A 14,499-nucleotide genomic window follows, 5' to 3' on the forward strand; every position below is an offset into this window, starting at 1 on the left:
CAACCCAGTCCAACACTGGCGGCCCCGCCCCACCTTCCCTCCAGGAAGCATCTGCAAGCCGGCCCTGGGGCGGGTTTTCCAGGTGGGGTCTTAGAGAAGTATACTAGTCTACTCACTGGAGAATTCCTCACTCCGGGTTTTATTTGTTTTCCCTTTATTTATTTATTTTAAAGTTTCCACGGGTGAATATTCCTGGTCAGAATTGACGGAAAGAATGTTAAGAGTGTCAGATTTGGATTCTGAAGGTCTCTAGTTCAAATTCAAGGTCTTCCGATGTGTCCTTGGGCAAGTCATTTTGTGAATCATAGATTTGAAACTATTGGAACAGAACTTAGAGGCTTTGTAGTGGACCCTTCTTTATCTCCTTCGGTCACCACCTCTTGCCTAACCCACCCATCCCGTTTTACAGAGGAGGAAACTAAAGGTAGGGAGTTCAGGGATATCTCCTTTTCCAGTTTCAGTTTCATCCTCTCTAAAAGGTAGGAGCCGACTACCAAGGGAAGTCCCTTCCAATATTGTTCTCTTTGATCCTCCTCTAAACTCAATTTCTACTCCCCCCCAGTCAACCCTGGCGCAATGCCTCCTTCCCCAGCTCACTTCGGGGAGCCGGTCAAACTACAAGTCCCACCAGCCCCTGCGGCCCGCCTCCTCCCCCGCCCCCCCCTCCCCTCCTTCATATCTCCCCGGGCTGGCTGCTGGGCTGGAGCTAGGTTTTTATCTCCCGGCTGGCGCTGGTCGAAGCCAGATCCCCGTAGTCCTACGAAACGTCAGGCTTGCTGCACTCGCTGCGCTCCGCATCCTCAGTCGGCGCTCGCGCCTCCCGTTGGAGCACCGCCCCCCAACCAGGCGAAGAGTCGCTGGGGGTCCAGCCGGGACAGTCTAGCCCAGCCCTCCTTCTGCTCTCACCTCCCTTCACCTCTCCGCCCTCCGGTCTCCTCTTGAGTAAGGGACAGCGGATGAAGTGAGACGATGGTCATCCGAGTGTTCATCGCCTCCTCTTCAGGCTTTGTGGCGGTGAGTGGAGTCAGGGGCGTCTGGGGGGTGGGGGAAAGGTGAGGAGGGGGAACCCCTGCTTTGATTGGGGACCTGAGACCGTGGCTGTCCTCTGGCCCCAGCCTCCTGGGGGAGGGAGTCCAACTTTGTAAATGAGAAAGGGAAGGTGGGAAGTTGGCAGCTCCGCCTTTAAACCCACCCCGCGGGCATGTTCTGGGGGAAGGTGCGGAGATCTAGAGCTAGATGGGACCTCCGGGGTCTTGAAGCCCAGCCCCTTCACCTGAGTTTACCGGTGAGGAAACTGAGAGGCCCGGAGAAGGAAAGCGACTTGTCCAAGGTCACGCAGGGAATTGGTGGAAGAGTCAATATTTTGAACCTCAGGTTCCCTGACCCCAAATCCAGCCCTCCTTCCTCTAGAAAGGATCCTGAGGTCTTCTGCCTCCTCCCCTCCCCACCAGGATCGTAGGATCATAGATTTAAAGGTGGAGGGAATCTCAGAGATTATCTAGTCCAACTCCTTCCTTTCACAGATGAAGAAACTGAGTTCCAAAAAAAGGGTTAGGAGACTGGTCCAAAGTACATTTTCTACATAGGTAGAAGACGGCAGGGCTACCAGAGGTTTGTTTCTGTTTTTGTTTTTTTGTGAGGCAATTTGTGACTTGCCCAGGGTCACACGGCTAGTAAGTGTTAAGTGTCTGAGTCCGGATTTGAACTCAGGTTCTCCCGAATCCAGGGCCGGTGCTCTATCCACTGTGCCGCCTAGCTGCCCCAGGGCTACCAAAGTTTTGACTTCAAATCCAGCACCTGTGTCTACCAGGAAGGATACAGATGTCTTCTTTGGGTCTTTGGGACCTCTGAAGAGGAGAACTTCCTACCTGATTATGACATCATAGACTTAAAGCTGGATCTAACCTGACCCCTTCATTCATCAAGCATTTATTAAGGCATTCCTTATGGGCCAGGCAGATGAGGAAACTGAGGTCCATAATGGTAAATTGACTTATCCACGGTCACACAGGGAGTAATAGGGAAAGACAGATGTCTAATGGCTCTCCTCTCCCTTAACTTGAACCACCTCCCACCCAGGATCCTGTATCCCTAGATTTAGAGCTACGAGGGACCTTAGGCATGATCTTTCTCAACCCCATGACAGGTGAATTGGCTTGCCCAAGGTCACACTAAAAGTAGTAAGTAGCATAGGTAGGGTTCTAACCCAGGTCCGCTGATCTGAAATTCAATGCTTTTCTCATTAGATAACAGTGTTGGGCTATATGGAACTCAGAAATTGGGAGTGAGGGACAGGAGGATGAACAGTGCCTCTTGGCAGTGACTTTTAGGGGCAGACCAGAGAGGTTTTTCTTTTTTCTGGTGTTCTCCTTTGCATCTTGGGCTTTTTAACCACTTTTTCATTGGCGATGCCAAGTCCATTGTTTTGTTTTTAAGCTTAGCTCCTAAAGGAAACCTGTTTAAATGAGAAGCACCTCCCCCCTTCTCTTCTACCCCGCCCCCCTCCAATATATTTCTCTAGTTTTTCCTGGGTTCAAAGAAAGGCAAACCAAGTCTTTCCTGTTCTGTCAGTTTTTTAATGGTCACCCACTAAAATAGTTCCTCCCTTTAGTGATACCTAATGATGTAATAAATATTTGTTTGAGGTACATATTCTTGTTTGATTTATCTCCGGTCATGCTATGGTAAGCATATCATGGACATTTATGCTCTTAGTACCTTAGAATTTAGAGCTACAAGAGATCTCAAAGACCATCTACTCCAGGGGTTCTTATCCTGGTATCCAGGAACCCCCAAAAGATCTCTGAATAGGCTTTAGGAGGTTTGTGAAATTGGAAGGAAAAAGAAATTCATATCTTGATTCTCACTAAGCTCTGAAATTTAGCATTGACTTCCTTGACACCCAAGATCCTCTGATTTAATCTAGCGACATCATTTTATAGATAAGGAAATTAGTCTTAGGGAGGTAAAGTGACTTTCCCAAGGTCACATAGCAGATAAGGAGCAGAGCCAAGATTTTTTTTAAAACCCCATATGTATGTATGTATGTGTATGTATATGTATAGATGTAATATATATATATATATATATACACATATATATGTTTTTACAATACTTTTATTTCCAAATATATCTCTTCTCCCTCCCCTGCTCAGAGTTCTTCCTTATAACAAAGAAGGAAAAGAAAAAAAAAGATAACTCAGGGAAACTTAGCCACATATTAACCATATTTGATAGCAGTGTTCCACACTCATAGGATCATGGATTCAAGGCTGGGAAGGATGTTAGAAGGCTTGGAGTCCAACTTCCTTAATTTTACACATGAGGAAACAGAGCCCCAGAGGTGTGAAACAACTTAGCCAAAATCACACAGGTATTAAATAATAGAGATGGGGTTTGAACATATGCCCTACTTTTTTTAAGCTGCCATATCTATTTGGGGACTTCATATTTTAGCCTTGGGACAACAGCAATAAGGAGAGTAAGTCTCATTTAAACAACTAGAGATTTTTCCTTAAAGAAAAAATATTGTCGACATCTCATACTGTAGGAATAATCTGTACCGGTGTTATTATGACTTACATTTCTTGGATGAGCAGTTAAAGTTCATATTAAGTTTGTAAATATATCCTAGTATTTTTGTTTGGTTGGTTTTTGTTTGTTTTTTTTTGTTTTTGCGGGGCAATAGGGGTTAAGTGACTTGCCCAGGGTCACACAGCTAGCAAGTGTCAAGTGTCTGAGGCCGGATTAGAACTCAGGTACTCCTGAATCCAGGGCCTGAATCCACTGCGCCATCTAGCTGCCCCAATATATCCTAATATTAATACATGCTTAGTTAAGTCAAGGATCTTGATATACTTGAAGAAATGCAGGAGTATCACTAGCTTCTTGCCCTGTGCTTGGGTGGAGTAATTTTACAGTGGGTTCTTTCCTGAAGGGATTGGTGGAATAAAATACTGCCTGTAATGGCTTATAAACCATCATAAGCATTTTAATTACAAGAGAAACCAACCCCAGAGAACTGAGGCATTTGCCCAGAGAACAATTGGTGGGAAGTTATCATCTTGACCTGGCAGGGCTGTGTTGAGGTTTTTGTAGTTTTGTTTCCTTGTTGCTGCTTAGTCATACCTACCTGCTATAAATTTCCCCATTAAGTCACAAATCATGTTTCTGGGTAGAGAGTCTGTTTTAGGAGTGGAAAGTGCTCATCTAAATGTATCTTTTAATGAGGACATTAGAAGTCTTTAGGTTTTATCCCTAACCCCTGTGCTTTAATAATTCTGATCATGACATTTTTATTCACTGAAGGAAGGAGGGTAGTGTCCTGTAGACTTAGGCTAGGCCCAGGCCTGGCAAAGTCAGGAATTAGCTTGTTGTATTAATACCTGGATCTATGTGGACTGCAAATCAAAATGCTTCTGTATGACCAAGCCTTTACTCACCTAAATAGCCTTTAAAAAATCTTTTTATTGAAAGGAACACTTGAACCATATAGCTCTAACATTGGTTCTTTTGAGTCACGAATCATGGAGGGAATTTAGGAATCAAACAGACCAGTGGTTCTCAAACTCTGTGCTTTTAAAAATTGAGGACTCCTTCCAAGAGCTTTTGTCTGTGTGGGTTATATGTGTCAATATTTATTGTATTAGAAATCCAAATCTTAGTTTTATGAAAGTAGTTTTGAATTGGTTGACTCCCTGAAAGGAACGGTCTAGGGAAACCTTTATCTGCCCTGGACTGTACTTTGAGAAGCACTGATCTAGCCCAACCCATGCCCTCCAAAGAATTCCCACTGCCAGATACTTGATAAGTGGTCACCTATCCTCTACATGCAGGAATTACCTGTGAAGTAGGCCCTGCTGCCTCCAGAGGCAGCCTTTTCCACTGGTAAAGTTTTTCCTTACATTATGCCTAATCTACTGCTTTTCGACTTTCACCCATTGGTGCTTGTTCTTTCCACTGGGGCTAAAAAGGCTAATCTTACTCTTCTATATTGCATCCTTTTCAGTGCTTAAGGGCAGCTCTCTTGTCCCCACTGAGTCTTTTCTTTGTGAATTGACTGGATCTGGATAATTTCCTGAATAATCTTCATTATTTTGTGGAGACAGATCCTTAAAGTACATTTATTTCTTTTCTTTAGTGTTTAACTCTGTGGCATCTGTGTTCTGTTCAATATAATGCCTTACAGGTATTCTGACAGAACTTGGCACGAACTGTTAGAAATACTCAGCAGTTGCATACTCACAGCTAATGAAAACTAATTATCCATTTCAATGGACTTCTGTGTAAACATTGAATCTTTTCAAGTTTCAAACAATAGACATTCATTGAGACTCCCTAACTGTAATATCCTATCCCATTAACCAGTAGTCCATTTTTTTTTCTGTAAAGATGCAATACTGATGTTTTTGGTGATTCTGGAATTTATGCCCAAATGCAGGAATTAGTAATTATTCTAAGAAATAATGAGCTGTTAATAGATTTCATTTAGGTCACCTAGTAGCTGGCTAGGCAAAGTTAATGGGGTCTTATTGCATTCCTGCTAGTTATTAAGTCTGGGAAATAAGGCCCAATTTCTCCCCCTCAAATAAACATAGTGGTCATAGTCACAGTTTCATTCATAGTACTGGAAACCTAGAAGTTTCTGTTCTTTCCAGAAAATAGCACATATGTCAGCAATCTTAGTTGCCCCAAATGAACAAAAATGACATGATCCAACCCTGACTGGGCTATGGGAGAATAAATAGTTTGCTTTGCAAGTCAGTTTGGTGTTGGCTGAACCTTCTTAAATAGCTGAGGTAGGAATTGAATTAGAACTGGACTGAGCCAAGTAAGTAATTTATCAGGGGCTGCTTAAAAAGAGGAGAGGCATTGTAGCTTGGTCGATAGAGGGTTTGTTGGCCTTGGTATGAAGAAGACCTAGTTTCCAATCTTGCCTCTGACATATACTAGCTATGTGGCTTTGGGCAAGATAATTAATCTTTCAGTGCCCCCAGACAACTTTCCAGTGTGATAAACTACAGGTGAGTCCCTTATCTATGTTGATGGAAGGATTTTCCCATACTGGGAACCCCCACACTGATAATATCACCACAGGAAAAGAAAAACTAAAAAGGCTTTGGGCTAACCAGGCCTAGATTTGAACAGTTATCACCAGTTAAAATTCTGGTATCCTGTTTTAATTCATGTGATCTTGGGCAACTCCCTTCATCTCCCTGAGTCTTAGTTTCCCCAGGTAAAATGGAAGCTAATAATACACACTCATACTATTCACCTCAAGGTGCAGTGGATAAAGCACTGGGCTTTATATACTCATCTTCATGAGTTCAAATTTGTTCTGACACTTACCAGCTCTGGGCAAGTCACTTAACTGTGCCTCAGTTCTTCATCTATATAATGAGCTGGAGAAGGAAAATAGCAAACCACTTCAGTCTCTTATGAGGTATACATATACACACATACAGATTTATACTCATACATATATACACAATACACATATACGTCCACATATTTATGTATATATGCAAATATTTTAAATTTTTATTTATTATTTGTCCTAATTTGAATTGAAGAGAGGTGACACCTTAGGGAAGTGAATTCAGTTCACTTCAGTTGAACAAATATTTATCAAGTGCCTACTATGTGCAAAACATTTTATTAAGCTCAGGGGTAGGGGAAGGGGAAGAATCAAGACGGGATACAAGAATAAATGCAATTTGATACCTGTCTCCCTGAAATTTATAATCTAGTAAAGGGGTGGGGGGTGTGACACCTATACAGACAAAACAGATTAGAGTGGGTTAGGTGACACAATGAATAAATTGTAACTGTAATTGTGTGTGTATATGTATATGTATATGTATATATGTATATATATCTACACACACACAAAACAATATGCAATTGCAGTCACAATTTATCTAGTGTGCTATTGTGTGTATACACACACATATATACTCATTCTAGTTACAACACCTATTTCACTATGAAGTAATATCCTGTGATGTACATATTTGAAAATTATATATATTATAAAAATGAATGTTGGTAAATTCTAATAAATGGTAATTCATTTAAATATTAGCATTGTGCTGGTCCTGAAATCAAGAAGACCTGAGTTCAAATCAGACCTCAGGTACTTTCAAGCTATGGGACCCCGGAGAAGTCATTTAACCTCTGTCTGCCTCAGTTTTCTTTTTCTTTTTTTTTTTTTTTTTTTAAGCAATGGGGGTTAAGTGACTTGCCCAGAGTCACACAGCTAGTAAGTGTCAAGTGTCTGAGGCCGGATTTGAACTCAGGTACTCCTGAATCCAGGGCCGGTGCTTTAACCACTGCGCCATCTAGCTGCCCCCTGCCTCAGTTTTCTTAACTGTTAAATGGGGATAATAATAACACTTGCCTCAGTGCTGTTGTGAGGATTAAATGAGATAATATTGCAAAGTGCTTGGCATGGTGCCTGGCACATGGTAGGTCCTTAATAAATAGTTGTTCTCTTCTCTTCCTTAAGTGAGGTATAAAGAGTATTAGGGTAAGTCTGACTGAGAAAACGATGGTCTCAGTTCTCCCCAGAAAATGGAGGCCCTAAAGTATTTGGAAAGGTAATATATTAATATACTTTAGGGTTTTTTGTTATTGTTGTTGTTGTTTTCCTTTTGTGGGGCAGTGAGAGTTAAGTGACTTGCCCAGGGTCACACAGCTAGGAAGTGTCAAGTGTCTGAGGTCAAATTTGAACTCAGGTCCTCCTGAATTCAGGGCCAGTACTTTATCCACTGCGCCACCTAGCTGCCCCTATTAATATACTTAAAAAAAAATTTAATGGAGGGGAAAGTTGCAGTAATATAGTCATTCAATAAGTATTTCTTGTATTTACTGTATGTACAACACTATATTAAATGCTGTTGGGTGGAAGTCAGGGTGAAAAGGAAGAGAATATCAAGGAAGCAGATGACATGAATTTGTAGAGTGTGGAAAGCACTGAATGTGTGACCAGACCTGGGGTTGTCACCTGGCTTGACTGCTTAGTATCTGAGTGCCCTTGGCTAAATCACTTAGCCTTTTTGACCTCATTAGCCTCATCTGTAAAGTGAGGAGGATGACCCAGATGATTCCAAGATCCTATTCAACTTTGAATCCTGTGCCCTATGTTCTCTCCTCACGGTACTTATTATTAAACCGTGTAAGCCAATACTTCTCTTAATAAAAAGCACATGTCACAAGGACACACTTCTTTGTCATAAACTTCACAATCCATGGTAGAAATGATAGACTAGGCATAGGGATGCTTTCTAGATTGGCTGATATGGGCGTTTACCCTTAGATACTAAGACATAATTGTGTTAGAAAAAAAGAGGGATTACAGAGATTTCTCTTGGGAGAAAAATGACTTCCTTTCTACTTCAGAAAAATTTTAACTGGGTCCAAAGCCTTTCAGTCTACAGTGACAGATACCTCAGTATATCAAGTACCTGTGATTTATTAATGGAGCATATAGGTGATAGACCTTGTCTGTAAGAAGATGGTCTTTGAGAGTTGTAATGCCCTCCAAATTCATCAGCTGTGGTGATGAGCCTTACCAAACTTAATTAGATTATTCTTCAGACGAGACATACATTCAGGCCACCACTTGCCTTATACTTGAATCCTTTCCAGCTTGGTAGGACCCAAAGCTTGTGCCTTACTAAGGTAGCCTTTTGAGGACCCCGGGCCATCACCACACCGTGAAGAAACCTCAGGAATGGTTGTTTTATGGAGAAATAAGAGGGAGAACTTAAAATTCCGATGCTGGTTTAATTGAAACTTTGAAACTCATTCATATTAAAATGAAATTAATCAATCAATTATAAAGTGTAAGTGAATGATACGAATGCTTTCCTGTTTTGTTAGGTGGATGGGGCAAGAAGAACTGGTTTTAGCAATTGATAACATTGAAAGAATTTTATGACATAACATTAGTTGAATAAAGCAATCCCAGAAGAACAGTATACATACTATGATTATTTAAAAAGAAAAAAAAAGTGCATTATAGGTACAGTGGAAAGGGTTCTGGCTTTGGAGGCTCAGAAACAAGTCATTCAGTAATTGAACAAACATCTATTAAGAACCTGCTTTGTGCAACATACTATTTGGGTGCCAGTGATACAATGACAAAATCTGAAGGGAAACATAAAAAGAGTAATAATAATAATATGCTTATGCTATACATATAAAGTATTTTAAAATTGTAAGCAGTTAAAAATATGTTAATTGGTTTTACTGTTCAAAGTCAAGTCTAAAATCTACATTTTAAAAGAGAATTTTGTACTCTAGTTGCAAAGAAACAGTTGAATTTCACTTTTTATCAGTGAAAATTGATAGGTCCTGACTGAGCTGTAGTTAAGGTTAGGTTATCTCACTGGACAAAGCTCAGTTTTTTAAAGGTGTCAAAGGGATTATTTGTTCAGCTGCTAAACTTCAGCAATCTTGACCTCTAAGTTGTGATTGCAGATGAATTTTTTTTCTCATTTATAAATTACTTTAAGAAGGGCCTACTTTGTCCTGATTTTGATTGTGGGGCAATAAAGTAAAAGTATGAGCCAATTTTTATTGATCCAAATTGCACAGTACAACTTTTATTAATTCACTTTATATTGTGGTTGATCAACCTCAAGCAAGGGGAAAGTGACTTTAGACCCCCAAGTTATAAACTTTGATAAGTTTGCCTTCTCACTTTCTGGGTCACAGGGACTGCTCATTAAAATTTTGGGGAAAAGAAAACACCACTGACTCTACACAATTGTTTTTTGTTTACCTTCCAACTGAAGCTCTGGGACTTGTCATTGAACCTTTCTCTTCAGTACTTTTGGCTGATCCTAATGCATCATAGCCCAGGGAAGCAGGAAACCTGCTTTACATAGGTCATACAGCTTGCAAACAAATTTATGACAGTGTTAGGTTCTTGGTTTGGATTTGTTCTCTTAATAGGTCCCTTTTGATGAGTACTATCAAACCCATTCATTATTTGCAGTAATAGTTACAGTAGAAATAGTTATCGTTTGTAATAATGTAATGATAAAAGGATTCTGAGTCTTCTTTGTAAATCGGATTAATTCCCCACAGTTTGGAAAAGCAGAATTCAATTTTTTTTCTTTTTAGGCCCATTATATGAACAGTCACTGTCAACATGCTAAAACACTAAAGGGTAAAAAATCTAGTCAAATGATGCTTTACTGCATCATTGTTTCTCTAGGACAAAGCTTCTTAAACTGTGGGTCTGAACCCCATATGGGATCTTGTAACTGAGTGTGGGGGTCACGAAAAATTTGGTGACAATAAAAGGTTATATATACCTATTTTATATAGCTGGGGTTGCATAAAAATTTCTCAGAGGAAAAGGGAACGTGAGTGGAAAAAGTTTAAGAAGCCCAGCTCTAGGACAGTCCCCCTCCATCAGTTTCAGTGTGAAAATACCAAAAATTTGTTTGAGAATTTACTTGAACCTATCAGGATAGCTTAGAACTAGGCTGGTCTTTGGAGGGCCCTCTGTACCCCTGGGTCTTTTGGAAGTTGATCTACCCCTTTGGTAGAAAGGGACACAGGTGTTAATAGTAGGGACTTGGTGTGAAGCATCTCTCAGCATTGCCATAGAACCCTCAGAAGAGGGGAAAGTCGAGGGCAGCTAGGTGGCTTAGTGGATAAAGCACCGGCCCTGGATTGAACTCAGGAGTACCTGAGTTCAAATCCGGCCTCAGACACTTGACACTTAACTAGCTGTGTGACCCTGGGCTTAACCCTCATTAACTTAACCCTCATTGCCCTGCCAAAAAACCAAACAAACAAAATTTAAAAAAAAAAAAAGAAGAAGAGGGGAAAGTCAATCAATCAACAGTTAATTTTATTAAGTGCCAGTTATGTGCCAGGCACTGCAAGGCACTGAGCATACAAAGGCAAACAGAATCTCTCCTCATAAGTCAGGTCAAAGGATAAGACTAGACCTGTATATAGAGGGTGGTACTCACTTCAATATATTGTTTCAACTTCCTGTAATTACTGTTGATCAAAAAAATAAAAATGGATGTGGAAGTAGCTCTCTGTCCTCTTGGATTTAATAGCATTGAAAGCAGAAGAATAGAACTTGGATATATAGAGGTTGCTAGCTCGATTTTATATGGTAAATAGATGCTGATACAACTTATTATACCTTGGATACTTCCATGGACCTGTGATATCATTCCTGCACCAGTGTAGATCACAACCTATGTCTTCCAAAGGTAGCTGGTGGTGAAGTGAATAGAACACTGGGGCAAAGTCGGGAAGACTGAGTTCAAATTTGGCCCCCAGACACTTACTAGCAGTGTGACCCTGGACAAGTCACCTTCAGTGTAACAAAGGCAGAATGAAGCAGTTCTCTGAAGGCTTGTCTAGTAACAAAGAGGTCTGAGGGGTGCCCCCATTTGCACCAGAGACCCCAGTGAGATTTGGTAGGGTCTTTTATACCTAGGTGTGTCTTCTTTCTGATTGACCTGACAGTACATCATTGGGATCTCCCCTGGTAATCCCTGTGATTGGACATTTTAATAAGGACGTAGTCTAAGAGTTTTCAGCTCCTCCCTCTCTTTGGGAGGGAGGAAAGCAGTGGGTTGGCCTTCAGATGTGGCTAATCATCATACTTTTCTGATTCCTAAGGAATGGAGTTGCTAGCAGCCTTAACCAGAAAAACATAAGCCATCTAAATCAATTAATTGGCCTTTTCTCCCCTTTGTGGACCAGGTCACCCCAAACTTTAATGAAGGGAGCAAGCATTAAGCTCATACTTCGTGGGGGAGGGTCTATCTCAGACTGGACCCTATTTGGGTGGGGCCCAGCCCAAATTAGTTAAGGAGCAGTTGGGGCCAGGAGTAATCACATTACTGGAGCCTGGACCTTCTGAGAGTGCCTGGCCTATTCAGAAGTGGAGCCTTGACAAAAATAAGAAAAAGGATGGACCACAAATTAATAATTTGTTATTAATATAATAGCATAATATTAATTTTCCTCACCTGCATGAAAATTAGGAAAATAATTTTGCCAACCTCCTAGGGTTCAAATGACGATCATATTTATAAAGTACTTTGCAAACTTTAGAGCACTATGTAAATGTGAGCTATTATTAATTTAATGTTAATAATTTTATTGTGGTTTTATTAATAATATTAACAATGATCCCCCCCACAGAGTATATGTTCATTGCTCTGGAGATGTTCTCCCGATATTTGGAGGATGCCAGTATAACACTTGGCCAGTCCATCTATTTCTCTTTCACTCCTTCCTTTTCTGCTCATGGTCTGGATAATGATGTAATTTCATCTTTGAAGAGAGCACCCTACTGAGGACATTCCCTTTTCCAATGCAAATTGGCTGTTGCTCTGCAGTCTTTCAGCTTAAAGAGTTGCCTGGGGCCCTGAGAAATTTAGCAGATGAGCATTTAACCATCCCTTTTCTGCTCATGGGTAGCCTTATGATGTCATTTATACCACTTCTAAAGGGAAAAGCATTGTTGCTAATACATTATAGCTCACTTACTTTACATAGTTTTCCATTTTATTTTTATATTAAACATTTGTTTTCCTTTCCTCACACACTTCCCCATTTTAAAAGTAAAATAAAATCCTTGTATGCATAGTCAGGCAAAACAAATTCCCACACAGTCCATGTCTAAAAAGCGTATGTCTCATTCTCCATCTTGACTCTGTTTCTTCTTAGTCAGGAGGTGGGTTGGCATTCTTTATCATTAGTCTTCTGATGATAGTGTGGTCATTACATTGATCAGAGTTCTTAAGTTCCTTAAAGTTGTTTGTATTTACAATATTGTTCTTATATAAATTGTTCTCTTGCTGCTGCTGACTTCATTCTGCATCAGCTCATGAAAATCTTCCCAAGTTTCTCTGAAGTCATCTCTTTAGACATTTCTTACAGCATATATATTCTATTACATTTATATGCCATACTGGGCAGCTAAGTGGTACAGTGGATAAAGCACCCGCCCTGGATTCAGGAGGACCTGAGTTCAAATTCGGCCTCAGACACTTGACACTTACTAGCTGTGTGACCCTGGGCAAGTCACTTAAGCCTCATTGCTCTGCAAAAAACAAACAAAACATTTATATGCCATAATTTTTATAGCCATTCCTCAGCTGATATGTACTTTCTTAATTTCCAGTGCATTACCACTACACAAAGAACTGCTATAAATATTTTTGTACATATGGATTCTTTTCCTTTTTATTTAATCTTTTTTTTTTATAATAAAAGTGTAGTAGTGGCATTTCTCAGTCAAAGGGTATGTAGCATTTAGTGACTTTTAAAAATTATTATTCCAGTTTTCCAGAATAGCTAGAACGATCTATAAATCCCTAGCTCTTCCAATACTCATAATTTTCCATTTTTTAAAAAAAATCTTTGTCAAATCTGATGGCTGTGAGGAAGAGTCTCAGAGTAATTTGCATTGTATCTAATTATTAGTGATTTGGATTTTAAAAAAAATATATAGCTTTCGATAGGTTGGATGTCTTCCTTTGAGAACCGCCTATTTATATCCTTGGACCATTTATCAATTGATGAATGGCTCTTATCCAAAATTTGAATCTGTTCCCTATGTATCTTGGAAATAAGTCTTTTATCAGAAAAAAAGTGCTATAAATATCTTTTTCCTTGTTGCTAGTTTCCCTTCTAATTTTAGTTGCATTGGTTTTGTTTGTGCAAACAAAATTTCCCTCTTTATATCATCAAAATTGTTCATTTCATCTTCTGTGATCTCTTATCCTTTGTTTCATCATGAACTCTTCATACGAGCTGCTTACACTAATTATATGTTTCTTTGTTGTGTTTTTGGGTCACCCAGTTTTGATGATTTAGAGATTGTGGTGTTCCCTTGCTTTGGAGCCATATGCCATCACCAACAAGTTATCTCCCATGAGTATTTTAACTTCATGCAAGATTCCTTGGTTGATGTAATAATAAAGATAATTATGTATAATAGTCATCTTATTATCAAGATCCATCACTCTGTGCTCCTTGGAGATATTTACTGTTGTTGTGGAGATAACCTATGCAGATTTGAAATGGAAGAGTAACTCCTTATCAGTGGTGAAATTCTCCAGATGCTCCTACTTGTGCATGACATCATGCTGATTACATTAAGCTCCGGAATACAGTAGGGCCTCTTTATTGAGATCCACAGACGATCAAAGGAAATCCATTTAGTAGTACACCAGAGGGGAAAAAAAGTGGATGAAGAGTACACATTGATATGCTTTTTGGATACACAACTTTTGTTCTTAGTCTATTAGTACATCTCTTGAATAGGCACTATGGACAATGACCTGGGCCCAGAAATGAACAAAGAAGGAAAGCAGACTGAATCAATTCCATTTGGGAAATTGTACAGCATTTTCAGTAATCATAAACTGCTCCCCAACAAAGAAAGATACTGGTAAAATGCTAAATAAAACAAAACTTCAGTGTTAGTATATAACTTTCAGTTTT

General features: G+C 39.9%; 1 protein-coding gene across 1 annotated transcript in view; it reads left to right on the forward strand.

Annotated features, from left to right (window-relative positions):
* Window positions 1–687: 687 nt before the first annotated feature.
* The window catches only part of SH3BGRL2 (SH3 domain binding glutamate rich protein like 2), a 106,157-nt gene continuing 92,345 nt past the window's right edge, over window positions 688–14,499 (forward strand). The window contains exon 1 of the mRNA XM_044002601.1: window positions 688–1,014. Within this exon, the coding sequence (XP_043858536.1) occupies window positions 970–1,014 (45 nt within the window). The 5' untranslated portion in view covers window positions 688–969. The remainder of the gene's footprint in view (window positions 1,015–14,499) is intronic.

This window comes from Dromiciops gliroides, chromosome 4 (genome assembly GCF_019393635.1).
Source record: "Dromiciops gliroides isolate mDroGli1 chromosome 4, mDroGli1.pri, whole genome shotgun sequence".
Taxonomy (NCBI): domain Eukaryota; kingdom Metazoa; phylum Chordata; class Mammalia; order Microbiotheria; family Microbiotheriidae; genus Dromiciops; species Dromiciops gliroides.